Source organism: Bombus huntii, chromosome 11 (genome assembly GCF_024542735.1).
Source record: "Bombus huntii isolate Logan2020A chromosome 11, iyBomHunt1.1, whole genome shotgun sequence".
NCBI lineage: Eukaryota > Metazoa > Arthropoda > Insecta > Hymenoptera > Apidae > Bombus > Bombus huntii.
The window spans coordinates 3,281,698-3,297,624 of NC_066248.1; the positions used below are offsets into that span (position 1 = coordinate 3,281,698).

A 15,927-nucleotide genomic window follows, 5' to 3' on the forward strand; every position below is an offset into this window, starting at 1 on the left:
ATGTTTATCAGTTTCACTAATTCTCACATAGCATGATGTACAACTTTAACATTTAATATATTGACCTTGAGTCAGCAGTGTCAGTACGAATGTGCTAAACAGTCATTGGAGCTCGTGCTCATCGCTCTCATACTTGTAGCAAGCTATATAAGTGAGAAATCTAAAAGAGGATTGCAAAACAATAGTGTACTTTTGTTCCGTTTTAGTAAACGTTTACCATCAGAGTGAAACAGTCGTGGACATAAACCATGATTTTTCGATTCGCAGTCTTCTTATCTTTTTTAATCTTCACGATCGAAGCGAAGAAGTATTCACAGTTTTCGGAGGCTGAACATTGGCAAGAATTCGAGGAGTTTTTGAAATGGAAGAAAGCGAAGGAAATGAGTGAGAATGGTCCGGGAGAAATTAAATATGAAAAACATCATCACGAAGATCATCATAATACGTACAAATCGTCTGAAAGAGATCGACAACTTCCTGTCAATAATCCACCACCTATCGATCAGGCAGCTTTAATGGCAAGATACATTGTCAATCAAGCTGGTAAAAAAATACATTTTTTTTTTCATAGTAACAACGTTTTTAAAGCTAATAAAACGTTATTACGGTTCTTCTTTATTTTGACATTCAAATTGCGTAAATAGCTACTTCTCAAACAAAAGCGTCACATTTCAGTGCAAAATTACGAATCATTCGGAAATTAATAAAACGAGTAGAATGAATATCTGCATACATAATGTAGATATGCGGTTATCCGTACCGAGTTAGGTAAAAGTTAATATTAGGACTTTCAACGCTTTGTCTTGGCGGCTTTCCAGTTTTTCGATGAACTATTATAAATGAATATTATAGATGAATATTGCCTAAGTTGAATAAATATTACTTTTGGTAATACGAAATCATTCAAAATTCAATATCGAAGAAGTCACGATGAGTCAAGTCGTGACTAGTCAAATAATTATTATCACTGAAGATATTTTGTCTAATCTAGCCATTGAAAAGTTGTTTATTCAAACAAATAACATATTTAACATACGAATTATTTACGTACTTACTCTTATTAAATTCAATTACCTTCGAAGTAAAATTATTTGTTTATTTGTTTTATTATGTAAATTTATTGTTTTTTAATAATCTGGGAATATATATGTATATTGTATACATATGTATGACATCATTTTCATTGTATACGCTGTAATCGCGTATATAACTTTAGTTGCTTAAATATCTTATTTATTATTAATATCGTTATTAATGGTAACTATGTTAACAAGTAAATATGTAAGTAGTATTCTTCACTATGTTAATTAGCTTTTTTATCATATAATAACAACTAATTATAATGTAAATATAATTACCAATAATTTTATGTACATATACAGATTGGGTATCCGTGGCGACAATCAGCGCAAGAAAGGATATCGAATCGTTTCCAGCTGTAAATTTAGTTTCCTACAGCGATGGGCTTTTAGGGAATGGATCAGGGATTCCATATCTTTACCTTACTACCCTGGATTTTCCAGCTAAAGATCTTGCAGTAAGCATTTTCTTAACACTATTATTAATATGTATCGCAGTCGCAAAAATACGTCGTATGTTTAATATTACCATCGTCTGATAAGATAGTGAGCAATATCAATACGTATTATATTGAATATTCGATTATTTTTATTAAAACCCTAATCACTATCACTTTTTTTTTTATTTTCTTATCTTTATTACCTATTTTATTGAAAATCAATTTCGATTTAATTACAGAAAGATAATCGGGCCTCGATGTTGATGTCATTAGCCCAAGGGGAATACTGTAGAAACAAGCGGTGGGATCCTATGGATCCACGTTGTGCCAGGGTTCTTCTAACCGGCAAGATCAAACCAGTTAGTAGATTTTTTATTTACAGAATACTTAAATTAATGGAATAATTAACAAGTATTATTATATCTTTTACAGTTAAAAAATGAAAGTGCGGAAATCGAAGTAGCTAAAAAAGCAGTTTTCACGCGTCATCCAGGTCTAATTAATATGCCAGCAGGTAAGAATTTTTTTAATAAATGAAGTCAATTAATCAAAAATATTACTATGAAATATACGTTTAAAAATATTGTGTTAATTGTTACAGATCATCATTTCTATTTCGCAAAATTGAAAATAATTTCAGTGGTAGTATTAGATACATTTGGCGGCCCGAAATACGTCTCTGTACAAGATTATTTACATCCACCAACAACGAATATTATTGAAGAATTCATTAAACATTTTCCCCTGAAATCATACGAAAGTAAATCTGAAGAGGAATATAGTCCAATTTCTAATATATTACATCCTGTGGTACAGCGTGTGTGAATTGTCTGAAAGATATAAGTTATTATAACGCCATAATTTTATATACTTTTCAACAAGCAACAAGCACAAAGTTTTGATACTAGTACTTATTTAAATATATGGAAATCCACGTATTAAGTATAATAAATAAATTTATAAATTAAAATCGTAAGCAAGTAAGTTATTTTGTTCTGGTGTTTATCCAATGCAATTAATTGCTTATTGATTATTGTGTTCTTTTCTGTAAGAGAAAAGGGTATAGGAAAGTAGTTTTGTAAGATCAAAATAAATAGACAATATGTAATGTATATCATTATCACTTATATATATTAGCAATTAATCATGTTTTCAAGTACAATTGGAAAAATTAAATCCCTAGTATCATCGCAATATGACACACTATAGTACTGTTTGCTACAAAAATATACACCTTTTCTTGTTTTAAACTCATAACAATTTCTGTAAAAATTTATTTAAGACCATAAATCCCACTTAAGGGGATGTACAAATTTCGTGGTGTGTTAATTTAATTTAAGATTTTAAATATGTACATGTTCGTAATATAAAAATTACGTGTTCTTAAAGTACATTACAAAGAATTAAAATATCGTGTAATATTCTTTAATACAGGGCGTTATAAATTGCAATAGCTTTTGTAATTTTACTTGAATATCTGAGCTATTGTATATGGAATTATGAATTATTTATACAGATTTTACATAATTTACTTAAAAATATAAAATATTCATTATATATTAATATTTATTTTTTCAAAAGAAATATTAAAATAAATTCGTAATTTGATTACGGATCGCAGATAGCGTTAATATACAGTATCTAATTATAAAAGCTTGCTAATTCATTTTTGCTACGTTTTTTTTGCAGTGCTTTGTGTATTTTTTCCATGAGTAAGACTGGATGAGCTTAGCATAACAGAGATTTGTTCTGGTAATGGACATGCAATTAATAAAAGTTCTTCTGAATTATAATATTTACTCAGTATTTGATATAGTTGTGTAAATGCAGCACAGACATTATTTTTTACCGGTCTAAACAAAATAAACTCTGTTTCCTTATTAGAGAGATATAGTTGCATCAGTTGTTGAATTTCAGGACATTTAAACTTAATTATCCGTAATACCTCGCTAATTGCTGCCGCAACATCTTGAGGACTTCCAAGAGCATGTTCTGGAGATGCATCTGGAGTATTGGTATATAACTTTTCCCTTTCTAACAATTTCAAAATTGGATGTATCAATAAAAATGTTGCATGCTGTATGAGACGTTGACAAGTGTATTTCAATTTATTATCCACATGCTTCCTTGAGTCTATTAGTTGCTCTTTCATTTGAGGTGCTCCCTCCAATAAAAATTCTAGTAATGCATTATTTGACAAAGTAAAAAATCTTGAACTCTTTTCTAATAAACCAAATGCTGCTGTCTTAACTTTAGAAAAATCCAGGCTATATTCTTTTATGGTGAAATCTACTTGAAATGGTGCAATTTGTTCTCTTAAAATAAGCAAATGTTTTATTTGAAAAAGTTCTGCATCTAAGGATGATGCTCTTTTCTCTATTTCATGCCTTGCATTTTCTATACTCTGTACACAAAGAGATATTGCTTCCTGACTCAAAGATTGAAATACAGATCTGTCCACGCATCTATATAATCTTGATAAACATACTAATGTCCTACGAACAGTAGGATACCACATTCCATGAAGATCTGCTGGTGAATTCCCCATATGTGTCTTTTGGTAGATAGAATCTATTTCTATATGATTCCTAGATATTGGTTCTAGATTATTATCATCATTAGATGAAATAGATATTTTTTTCATTTTTGTCTGTCTGGATTCTTCTCTTATTGATTCTGCTATATCTTCCATCATCTTTAACTTTTCTGGATATGCCAAATCACCTGGTGATGGGTTATAATTCAAAACATCAGACTGCAAGTAGAGATGTGCACGGAAAACCAGTCTCTCCTGTACATCATGCAATAATTGCAGACAAATGTTACCAAAACCTTCTAATGGTTCAAAATTGTTTTGAACATGTTCATCTAACATTTCAATCCTCAAAATGCAACAAATTTCAGCTAATGTCTCCAAATGATTAATATGAATTATGAATGGTCTAAGTGTATCATACAAAGATGTACATAAGCTTTCAAGATATGCTGTTAATCCACTGGATGGTTTAGAAAAAAATTCATAAAATAATTTATACTCATCCATCGATGCATGTAACAGTAATGCGCATGAATTTCGTACCAGGCTACAATGATCACCATTGTATTTCTCCTTTACAGACATTAGAGACTTTTGTACACTACTGCCTAATACTAATCCTCTTTGACTCCAATAACATTGATGGCACTCCGACAATAAGCTGTCATATTCTTGTCTCTTATAAGATTTTGCTTCAATTTGTTCTATAACTGGTCTAGCTTTTGACAAAATAGTTTGAAATCTTCCATAGAAAAGAGCTAAAGCTGCGTCTGCATTATCTTGGGAATCATCATTATCTTTTAAATTCAATATACTTTCCGTGGTCTTGCTAAATAGATTAAAAATATAATTTTGCATCATCGATATTGCCTTAGATTGACAGTGTTTATATTTGATTAAATAAGTATTGCTTTCCTTAAACGAAAGATTATTCTGCACAAAGTCTATGTTAGTATCAATTTTATCTAGAATATTAAAAAACATTTCACTATTCACTGATAACGTAGGTGCTTCTAGTTTTTCCATCATCATATCAATATCTTTAAAATATTTCACATATTCTGTGATGTTTTCTATGGTAGAATTTAATTTTCTTTGATCTGAATCAAGCTGTTCGCTAGCATCATAAAGTGATATCGTTTTATCAGAAACCTCTGAAAATTGTTTATATAACAGAGTAAAGTCTTCTAATGCTTCTTCTATTTGAAGACAAAGTTCATGACACTCTTGTCGTCGAGATTGTAGTTCATTAAGGTACAACACATATTTCATATCTTTCCTGTCCATACACTCTTTCTCTAACTTGGCATAATGTTCTAATAGATCTTGGCATCGTTCTATTTGTACTGATTTCTTAGTTTCTTCGCTTGCGCATACGGTATCACCTGTCTCCTCAGTTTTCAAATTGCTGTCAGGGAACAATTCTTCTTCTAAATTCAATAAACATTCTTTTTGGTAATCGGTTAACGGTGCCAGAGAATCCTCTGACAGATCCCACTTGGTTAAGTTATTTGGAATGTTTTTCATCTTCGACATGGTTTCTTGTCAGTGAAAATAAATGTTACGAGGTAGACGTTTTTAAGAAAAGCGGTATGGTCGCGTATATGACGCTCATACCGTTCTGTAATATAAATTAAAAAATTCCCTTCAAAAATCTGACACCGCAGCAATCACGAATCACAATCGTGAAGTTGATAAAGATTTATCGACTATGGCGCAAGATGTCCACTGTATGAAATATTAAAATCTATATTACAGGATCAAAAGTTTTAAAACAAACATATATATATACATATGTGTTATTAAATTATTATTATAGACTAAAACATACAAAACATAAATATTCTTATTATATCATTTTAAAAAAGATAGTATTTCAAAAAGAACAAAATATTTCATAGGGAATTTATATCAATTACATAATAAATGTATATTACAAAATTTAAAATTTTATTATGTATTTGCAGTTGAATTGAACACACATATAATTAACACATTTAAAAATTTATTTAGATATATGAAATTTTTGAAGTATAAAAAATTCTGTCGCATACTTGAAAATCAGACAAGATGATTTCATAGCGCATGCGCACAAAAAATCATAAAATATCTTTCATTGAAAACAAGATTGTATTCCTTTTTACCATTGTATTTCTGACGTGAAGGTTTGTGTTAAATTGAATCTCAAAATATCTATATAATCTTGTGAAATCAATTACGTTTGTATAATAATAAGTACTTTCATAAGTAATTGCAGTGTAATAAGTATAATATTATTAAGTAATGTTGTATTGTTACGTTTGATGATCTAACCTATAAAAGTCACGGCGTTTTAATATTGTAGGATGGCTCTGAAATACGAATTGGCAGTTGGACTTAACAGGGGCCATAAAACGACTAAGATTCGTGTGGCAAAGAATAAAAATGAACGGAAAAAGACAGTATGCATTTTGCCCGCAAGACTAAAAGGGGTTAGTACGCAACAGTGATAAACATTCCTGTTTTATGATGATACTTCTGTACTATATTATTTCTGTTTACATTTCATAATTAAACCATTTATAAAACAAAGAACAATACAAAGTAAAAATAATTCATTAATTATAAAGATTAGTATTATGTGCTCATAAATCTTTTAATTCTAGAGACAAACTAAACACAGTAAGTTTGTTAGAGATTTAATCCGTGAGGTAACTGGACATGCACCATATGAGAAACGTGCTATGGAATTGTTGAAAGTTTCTAAGGATAAGCGTGCCTTAAAATTCTTGAAGAGGAGGGTAAGGATGTCAATAAATTTTGTCACTTGAAGTGTTATATATTCCAAATGAATATTATATTCTATTCTTATATTTTATAGTTGGGCACACACATCAGAGCTAAGAGGAAGCGTGAAGAACTTGGAAACATACTTGTCCAGATGAGGAAAGCAGCTGCACATCATTAAATAATGCATTAAATTTGTATAATAAATCCATAAAAATATATGTATATGAAAAATTATTACTTTGTATTTCATATTCCCTTTATATTCTTAAATTTACTAGACTAATTTAATGTTGTAAGTTAAATAAAAGCGTAACAATTTAAGTTGGGAGCCACTGATATTCAGACATGTTTAGGGTGTCTTATTGTCAATATGATTCAAATGTAATTACTATAATAATTCAGAGAAATCAAAGTGACGTGAAAAGTATCTAGTTAACGTTGCTTTTGTAATTAATGTTCAAAAAACTTAACAAACTATAAAATAATTATTTTCCATGATGATTCCATAAGAGTTTTATGTTACATAACCTATTTCTAAGTAGGTTATATATGTACAGTATTTACGTTATTAGTTCAGTGTCATCCCATATTAAAAATGATTGGTACAGTTATGTTAAGTTCATTAAAACAAATTAAAGCTTCTGAAACAAATTGTGTACTAACAATGAAGTGGTTTATTAAAAAATTCGCACGATATAACAATGTAGCAATTTATAATTTTCAACAATGTCAAACAGTGTATACGACTTTTACTCGATTGGAAATTGAAAGAAATAAAGAAATTGAAAGAAAATCTTCTGATTTGAAACACTTTAGAGATTTGTCAAAAACTGGACCATCGCTCAAAGATTTCTTGACACCAAAAATTGAAGTTTCTAGTGAAACTATTAGCGTACCAAATATTCCTTATATACAAAATATTGATGGCTCTGATCAAAAGGGTAAATAAAGACAAAATGTTTTAAGTTAGTAATATTAAAAGAAACTGTAAATCTCACGTATATTTTAATAATTAATTTTAATTTTTGTATTCAACAAATTATATTCCTTTTAGTTTACTTTGAAGTTTATGGCTGTCAAATGAATGTAAATGACACAGAGGTAATCTGGTCTATTCTAAAATCTCATGGTTACAGAAAAGTGAATGATATAATAGAAGCTAATATAATTCTACTAATCACATGTTCTATTAGAGATAATGCAGAACAGAAAGTATGGAACAAGTTAACTGATTTAAATAATGTAAGGAAAAAGAATAAAAGATTTCCTATGAAAATTGGTTTGTTAGGTATAACTATAATTTCATATGCATGGGTAATAGATTTATAATATATTAATATTACGATACTATATATACTACCTTATTGTAATAGGATGTATGGCAGAACGATTAAAGGATAAAATATTAGAAAAGGGCAAACTTGTTGACGTCATAGCTGGACCAGACAGTTACAAGGATTTACCGAGGCTATTGTCTGTACCAGACAATGAAACTGCTATTAATGTTGTTTTGTCATTTGATGAAACATATGCAGATGTTACACCAGTGCGATTAGATCCAAGTTCCACCAGTGCATATGTGTAATCTGTTATCCTTGTCATTGTTGTATAATTTATAATCATTATAACTATCTTCATATGTGTTTTCTTCATATTTTGTTAGCACAATAATGCGTGGATGCGATAATATGTGCACATACTGTATCGTACCGTTCACAAGAGGAAGGGAAAGATCAAGACCAATCGACAGCATAGTGAAAGAGGTTCAATCTTTATCTGATGAAGGTGTAAAGGAAGTGATACTTCTTGGGCAGAATGTAAATAGTTATAGAGATACATCTCAATCGGAATTCTATGTTAATAATAATATAGAAACACATTTAGCAAAAGGTTTCAAAACAGTATATAAAAACAAAAAAGGAGGACGTCGTTTCGTTGAGTTACTAGATGAAGTGTCTCGTATCAATCCAGAAATGAGGATCAGGTACTAAAAATATTTTCACGTTTGAAAATAGCTATTATTATTGAATATCATTATAAATCATTTTCAGATTCACATCGCCTCATCCAAAAGATTTCCCAGATGAAGTTTTACAATTGATAGCGGAAAGGCCGAATATTTGTAAACAAATTCATTTACCTGCTCAAAGCGGTAATTCCGCGGTTTTGGAAAGAATGAGAAGAGGATACACGCGCGAAGCATATATAGATTTGGTGCATCATATACGTGAAACTATTCCGAACATGTGTTTTTCTAGTGACTTTATTACCGGATTTTGTGGAGAAACGGAAGAGGAATTTCAAGATACATTATCATTGATAGAACTAGTGAAATATAATAAAGCCTTTCTTTTCTCTTACAGCATGCGGGAGGTAATACACATTTTATAAAATTCATATAGTATATTATATTTGAAAAATGGAAACCTTTTATTATTAATCGTAGAAAACGACTGCACATCGTCGTTACAAGGATGACGTACCACCGAGTGTTAAACAAAGTAGGCTCGAAAGAATGATTTCAACATATAGAACGGAGATAGAAAATGTAAATAAATTACAGATCGGACAATTACAGCTTGTGCTTGTAGAGCAAGTAAGATTTTACAATTTATTGTAATTCAACTATGTTGTAGAATGATGATATATCAGTAAAATATGTAATAATTAATTTTAGCCCAGTAAGCGGTCAGATGAAAATTTTCAAGCAAGGAACGATGGCAACACGCGAGTAGTAATTCCCTCCATGACTATACCTACTGGAAAATATTCAAATGACACGAGATCAATAAAAATTGGCGATTACGTTGTTGTAAAAATTGAGACTGCTAATTCGCATTCATTAACAGGCACGCCTCTGTATCATTCGTCGATAACAGAATATGCATTTCCGTCTGTGTTATAAATAAATGTAGAATATAATATTCGGAGATTTCATTTGTTATTTAATCACGCTTATTGTTCCATAATACATTCAATTTTTGAACGAGACACGTAGTCTTTAATTACAATCGTACAAAATTAAATCGACGTATTTACTAGTGATATAACAGTATTGTGAATGAAGAAAAAAGCATTTACATAATAAATAGATATAGTTCAATCTATTATTATGGTACACACATGGCGGTTTATAGGTACGTAATCTTTCCTCTTACGAGGATGATATTAATAATTTTTAACAGAACGTTACATACTGATTAAAAAAGATTTATCTATGCTTATTCTACTCCGTTTGTAGAGAATTCTTTAATACTTTATTTTCTCTCATCTTTTCATAATTTCAACAGCACTTGATAAAACTTTTCGCGACAATAAATACGTTCGATTTGCGACAATAAATCTAGACGGAGATTCGGTAAGTTTCAACGCGTTACCGTTCAAAGTAGGTTTATAAATTATTTACATAACGACAATATCCTATTCTTTGAAACAAGAATCATTTTGTACAAAAGAATCTATTAACAAAATAACCAATTTAAATTTACACGTATCTTTAAAAAAAAAAAAAAAGAATTATATTAACACCTGAGTAGGTATCATCAACTTATACAAAATATCGATGTCTTTGGAAGTACAGAATTCGTTTCCAAATAATACGTTGATCGAAATGATACATGTTAAACAAGACTGGCTGTTCCGATATTAATAACGCAATTATCGGCACCGCGCTCGTAGACCGTAAGATCATGGTTCCTCGGTTGTTCTAACAGTGCAGCCAGTTGTTCACCACTGGAGAATGCGTTTGGTGTGGTCGGAAGAATTACATCGCACTCTAATTGACCTAAAAGAGCAAATAACGGAAGAAGTTCTAAGAAATGGAGTACAAAATAAACTGTAAAAAAGTATAACAAGATATGTAATATGTTAAAATCACACGATGGTTAATATATCTTTACCTGATAACGAAGGTGAAGCACCTTTGCTAGAACCGTACATGCGAGTGCTATATCCAGAATCATTATGTGCGTCATGCAAAGGCGGTGTTGGGCTATAAACCGCATTACGGGACCTATATGGCATTCTGGCGATACTGTCGTAATGCACGTGCTCTGATATCACTCCTTTTCCAGAAATTCCGCCGCTTAATGCTTCCGGTTGCTCGTCCTCGTCTCCCTCGCTACTCTCGCTGTCATTGCCTACATTTTAACATGATAAATTACTGTAAAAACAATTTACCTCTATCGTCGACTAACTTCTTGTCGACAAGTTTATTCGTCAAATCGGTCACATACATAGAAATGTTATAGACAAAGGTAACAAAAATTGAGTTTAACTAGTTTCTTAAGGACCTTACAAAAAATTCGTTGAAGTGTCTGCTATCGATTCAAAGTGCATGTAAAGTAGCTTTACCTTCGCCACGCCAGCTGTTTCCTACACCACCTTGTGGTTGGACTCTTTGATTTTGAGAACACTGACTGTGCTCTGGACTGGTGGGTTCGCTGCTTCCGGAACGCGGGCCCCTCCAACCGTTATGCATGCCAGGTACTTGTTGAAATCGCTTAATCATCTCGTGCACGCTGCGTCGCCCTGAAGATTTCCACTCGTTCGACGTGTCCTCGTTCTTTCGCGTCGCGCTACTTTCGTCCTGGCACGAATTTATGCCATGATCTCGAGACGAAAGATCCTGCTGACAGTTTCTTAGTTTAAAACAAGCGTATAAATACGAAGATATCGCTTACAGAGATTACAAAAAATATTTGCACAATATTTGTACGTAACAGCACTTCCGTATCGAATACAAACATTTCATACCACGAAGACGAAGCATAGAATCTGATAAAAAGCACTTGGTTGGGAAATAAGCGCGCGTGTGCCAATATTTTTCGCAGCCCTCGATCAAACGTTACATAAAGGCATTGGTTACGTTACATCACCAATCCGCTTTATTACCATTTTATCTTCCATCTTACCACGTCCGTAATCTGAACGAGTCGATGAAAAAAGAAGGTAGATAAAACAATTAGCTCTGCCTGTAATACATACATCGCGCCGTTAAAACTCTCAGAAGGAATCTAAACACCAGAGGGTTCGATCCTATCTTCTGGTCGTAAACGGGACCCATGTACCATCCGCAACGTGTCATTAGTGTCTTGCAGCTTAATCAACACCTTCGTGAACGCTTAACGTAGTTAATAAAAAGAACCACCGGTTACACACTCACGCGTTGCTGATGGACCTGTTGCCTGGATCCGATCGACGGCGAAGAGGCGGCGCCTAGCGGCGAGCTACGATCCTGTTTGATTACGCCGTCGAAGGTTTCGTTCAATCTGGCAGGCACGTCGAGTACCCTCAGCGTTGACCTCGAGACACCAGAACCGGACGGTAGGTCCCTCATGGACTTGCTGAGTCGCGGTATAGCAGGAATATCAAGATCGTCGAGGCTACCTCGATGAATCGGTGTCTCTCCGGGGATCTCGAAGCTTCTATCGTGAGGTCTGTCGTCCAGCAGATCCTCCAGAGACCTGGCACGAGCAGGTGGGAACTGTTGATCGTTGTTGAACGTGGCTTTAGCCGGTCTTTCGCTGTGTCTTCCCTTCCCACCTCTGGAAAGACGTTGCTGAAGATGCATGTGCCTCTCGTCGCACCTAGACCTTTCCGCCGCCACGCATCTCGTCAATTCCGAGATTTGCCCTCTGGTCCTCCTCTCCAGATTGGCCACTTTCAAGTCCAATCTCTCGTGCGCTTGATCTATGTGAGCCTTCAACTCAGCCTTGTCCCTCTCCAACTTGGCCTCCATGTGCCTGAAGAACGGGGCACAGTAGCACGTGTATCCCACTCCCACCGGACCCTTCCTGATGTTTCCAGCCAGGTCCAAATAGTACTGTTCGCCACGGCCTAGTGGATCCGGTGGCAGGGAATCCAAACGCGGCTGAGGAAACGCTTCCGGATCGGGATAGTAGTGGCAACCGTACGGTGACCACTGTCTGCCCATCACGGCCTTCTCGAAGTGCACCTTGTTCTGCTTGGCGGACGATTTGTGCTTCTTTTTCTCCTTCTTCGTGCAACTATCCCTGCTGCCGCTGGTCCCACTACCGGTCTTCTCTCGCTTCTTCTCGTTCTTGCTGCTGCTCTTCCCGTCGACCTTGTCCAGAGTCGCCGGCGTACTCTCCTCCTCGCGACTCTTGCTCCGCGTTCTGCTCTTGCTTCGCGCTTTACCGATTATCTCCAATATCTCTTGCAGGTTCTTGCGCCTGGCGATGTCCTTCGCGGTCTCCCCCTGCTTGTTCCGCAGGCTACGGTCGCAGCCAGCCTCCAGCAGGATCCTCGTCAGCTTCCGACGTCCCATGGCCGCAGCGATGTGCAGCGCCGTGTCGCCGTTCTGCGTTTAGAAACGATCGTTAGTCCTCGCACAAGCCGTCCTTTACCACGAGCATGGGGTTTTTACTCGTGTTTTAGCCGCTTTATCGGCGGACGGTTCTCTCAGATACCAGAGACTCGCACGATCGATGCGCGCAGATACGAGGATGATCGTTCGACACAGACTTTTCTTGTTCGTGTTTCTTGGATGGACTTTGATCGCGGAATATCCAAGTGGGAAGGGGCAGATAGAAATCTACGGGATAAGAAGGGTATTGCGCGAAAGCTTGACCTTGGGTATTTATAAAATTAAAGAAAATTCTGGGAACAATGGAAGAGTACGGGAGGAAAGTACGACCACACGTACAACCTCCTCGCTTTAGGCTACGCGAGAAAAGAGGAACTTACGACGACGTGGCAAGTGTTTCAAATTGTTACTTACTTTATTCTGATCCGATACTCGACAAAGCGCAGAGATCAAAATCCTCGTCACTCCGGCGTGTCCGTACCTGGCAGACGTATGCAACGGTGTGTCTCCGTACTGAAAAATCGCAAGCCTGTTAAAATCACCTGCAAGTTTCGCTACACTCGCTCTAACAGAATTCCAGAATCGTAGCTTACTTTTCGCGACACGTTTCAGGCACGCGTTTTTCAGACAAGCCTCAACCGGCTAAAAACCTAACTATCTCATATTCAATTCAATTCGAACCCTTTTTGAATCAACCACTTCACCAATTAATTTCCGTACACGCGCGAAACGAAGCACGACGAAAGCGCATCGAGCGTATTTGAAGGCGCGTTAAAGTAAGCAAACTTCGAAAGGCCGAAAGGAGGAGGTACGTACGGAAGAAAGCGACGAAGAGGAGACAAAGGGAAGAGATCGAAGCTGTTACTCACGTTGTTTTGAAGGTCGGGATTGCATCCGGCCAGCAGGAGTTCGCGGCAGCTTTGGTTGTGGCCATTTTGGCAGGCGAGGTGGAGCGGCGCGAATCCAGCCAGATTTCTCGCGTGTAGAGGCGCTCGTTGGGTGCCAAGGGCCTTCGCCAGGGCGGCAACCGTCCTGCTGTATCCGCGCCACGACGCCTCGTGCAACGCTGAATTTCCATGCTGAAACACGCGCCGATCGATTGACGAAGTCGAACGAAGTACAAACGTGGCTCGAAGATGATACCGATCGATCAAAGCTTGTCCGCGCTTGTCGGTCGGACTGGATCAACAGGACGAGGGGATACGAGCCGGGAAAAGGGAAAAAAAGAAGCAAAGGATTACTTACTGTTGATATAGACAGGCGCGGCGGTCTCTTCGTCGTATCGGATACGAAATCGGGCAAAACGACGACAGATCGTTAATCACCGTTCCAACTGTGTTCCTCAGCGATTCGTAGCTATCTGTCCGACCACTGGTAATGACGATTAATTGATTTACTTTGCCGAGAAACGCTGGAACCGACGGTCAGAGAGCTTGACGAAGCTCGGGTGCAACGCGTACATCGTATCTTCTTCTTATTTATTCTACAGAGATATATCCCGGCATAATTTATTCGCAGTCGTTTAGCTCTGTTTTCGACGTATCGATAATGCGCGACTGGTTCGGTGAATCAGCATTTGCCAGCGATTTAAGCGCGTCGATTTTTAGGAGTATCGCGAACAGAAGTTTACGGACAACGATGAATTTACGAACCGATCGATTTGCCTTAACGCGATGCTCCATCGAATCTTAACGATCAATTACACGAAAGCGTAGGAAAACCAGTATCGATGGAAACTGTTTCGTTTTTAGACGAGACAGAATTCGATAACGCAATTGAATGGAAAAGATCGCGTATAAAATATCGCGTTGACTGTGAATGCTTTAAACTAACGACTCGATTTACAGGTCCAGTTATTTCCTTACAAGCTTCGAAGGATCGGCACATACTTTACAACCTGGTCATTTCCCTTCGCCGTTTCACTGTATTCTGCGCGATAAAACTATATTTGCAAGCTGGTAAACATGTCAATCGCGGAGTTAAAGCGCGTAGGAACACGTAAACGCGCAGAAGGGAAAACCAGCTAAATGGAGACGTGAAATCTCGAGCGTGGCTCGAGCAATCCGGCCAAGTTTATCGTGGGCGGTTCCCTTCAGGGTGGGTAGTGTCGCGCGCTGCGTCACAAAATGCCTATTCAATTTAGATCAGCTCTGTACGCGCTACGTTCCGTTCGCCACTCGTTCGGATAAACGTCCAAGATATGCCATTTTGCGAATTCGCGTATCGAAACGACGCCGTGTTGCATCGTTTTCCCCGTCCTTAAACGATGTATTAAAATCTATAACGAAGAATATTGTAAAAAAAAAAAAGAATAATCTCGCGACAAGTAGGTCACGTAATCGTATTTTAATCGCGTAATCGTATTTTACAGTCTTTTGATCCTGCGTTTTACAATCTTTTTAGTAGCAGTTTCGGCCGAGATTAGGCATTTACCGCTGTTAAAATCGTTGCATGAAGAACGAGATGTACTTACTTTCCATACGTTTTTGGTAATCCTCGAGCGTATTTTATATTTGGTAATCTTTGGACCGAAGGATCGAGATTGGAATTCGAGTTCAAATTAGATTTCGTCGAATCGAGTGTCATAATCCGTGTTACGAGTGGCTCGATATTATGGCAAAGACGCGAACGAATACCGTTAGTGGTTGATGAGAAAGTTAAACGCGGCTGTCTTCCTCGATTTAATGGTAGACGTTATAGCTCGGCTTTAATTCTACTTTCATCTGAAACGAGAAGATTGAAATCTATAAAACAAACAGGATGGTCTGGACGAAG

General features: G+C 35.9%; 5 protein-coding genes across 7 annotated transcripts in view; 3 read left to right on the top strand and 2 right to left on the bottom strand.

Annotated features, from left to right (window-relative positions):
* The first annotated feature begins 101 nt into the window (after window positions 1-101).
* LOC126871000 (protein CREG1) lies at window positions 102-2,495 on the top strand. The gene is made up of 5 exons (XM_050629322.1): window positions 102-543; window positions 1,383-1,537; window positions 1,759-1,878; window positions 1,952-2,033; window positions 2,121-2,495. Exons 1-5 carry the CDS (start codon window positions 249-251, stop codon window positions 2,342-2,344), a joined length of 876 nt encoding a protein of 291 aa, XP_050485279.1. The 5' UTR covers window positions 102-248; the 3' UTR covers window positions 2,345-2,495.
* A 129-nt stretch (window positions 2,496-2,624) lies between these two features.
* Window positions 2,625-5,776, bottom strand: LOC126870981 (conserved oligomeric Golgi complex subunit 3). Its single transcript, XM_050629274.1, has one exon. It carries the CDS (start codon window positions 5,589-5,591, stop codon window positions 3,192-3,194), a length of 2,400 nt encoding a protein of 799 aa, XP_050485231.1. The 5' UTR covers window positions 5,592-5,776; the 3' UTR covers window positions 2,625-3,191.
* Window positions 5,777-6,059: 283 nt separating this feature from the next.
* On the top strand, window positions 6,060-7,058 carry LOC126870923 (60S ribosomal protein L36). The gene is made up of 4 exons (XM_050629118.1): window positions 6,060-6,220; window positions 6,400-6,526; window positions 6,701-6,835; window positions 6,916-7,058. The coding sequence occupies exons 2-4, from the start codon at window positions 6,401-6,403 to the stop codon at window positions 7,000-7,002; spliced, it is 348 nt and encodes a 115-aa protein (XP_050485075.1). The 5' UTR covers window positions 6,060-6,220; window position 6,400; the 3' UTR covers window positions 7,003-7,058.
* An 86-nt stretch (window positions 7,059-7,144) lies between these two features.
* LOC126870906 (CDK5RAP1-like protein) lies at window positions 7,145-9,815 on the top strand. Its single transcript, XM_050629094.1, has 7 exons — window positions 7,145-7,765; window positions 7,879-8,112; window positions 8,198-8,405; window positions 8,488-8,808; window positions 8,876-9,197; window positions 9,271-9,420; window positions 9,502-9,815. The coding sequence occupies exons 1-7, from the start codon at window positions 7,420-7,422 to the stop codon at window positions 9,727-9,729; spliced, it is 1,809 nt and encodes a 602-aa protein (XP_050485051.1). The 5' UTR covers window positions 7,145-7,419; the 3' UTR covers window positions 9,730-9,815.
* Window positions 9,816-9,954: 139 nt separating this feature from the next.
* LOC126870901 (ankyrin repeat domain-containing protein 6) overlaps window positions 9,955-15,927 on the bottom strand; it is a 134,108-nt gene continuing 128,135 nt past the window's right edge. For 2 of the 3 annotated variants that reach the window (XM_050629081.1, XM_050629080.1), the window contains 6 exons: window positions 14,022-14,231; window positions 13,567-13,665; window positions 11,989-13,146; window positions 11,178-11,454; window positions 10,724-10,963; window positions 9,955-10,608 (listed from right to left, as the gene is read on the bottom strand). In XM_050629081.1, coding sequence (XP_050485038.1) covers window positions 10,445-10,608; window positions 10,724-10,963; window positions 11,178-11,454; window positions 11,989-13,146; window positions 13,567-13,665; window positions 14,022-14,231 — 2,148 coding nt within the window. In that variant the 3' untranslated portion in view covers window positions 9,955-10,444. The remainder of the gene's footprint in view (window positions 10,609-10,723; window positions 10,964-11,177; window positions 11,455-11,988; window positions 13,147-13,566; window positions 13,666-14,021; window positions 14,232-15,927) is intronic. The other variant, XM_050629082.1, reaches the window with a different exon arrangement.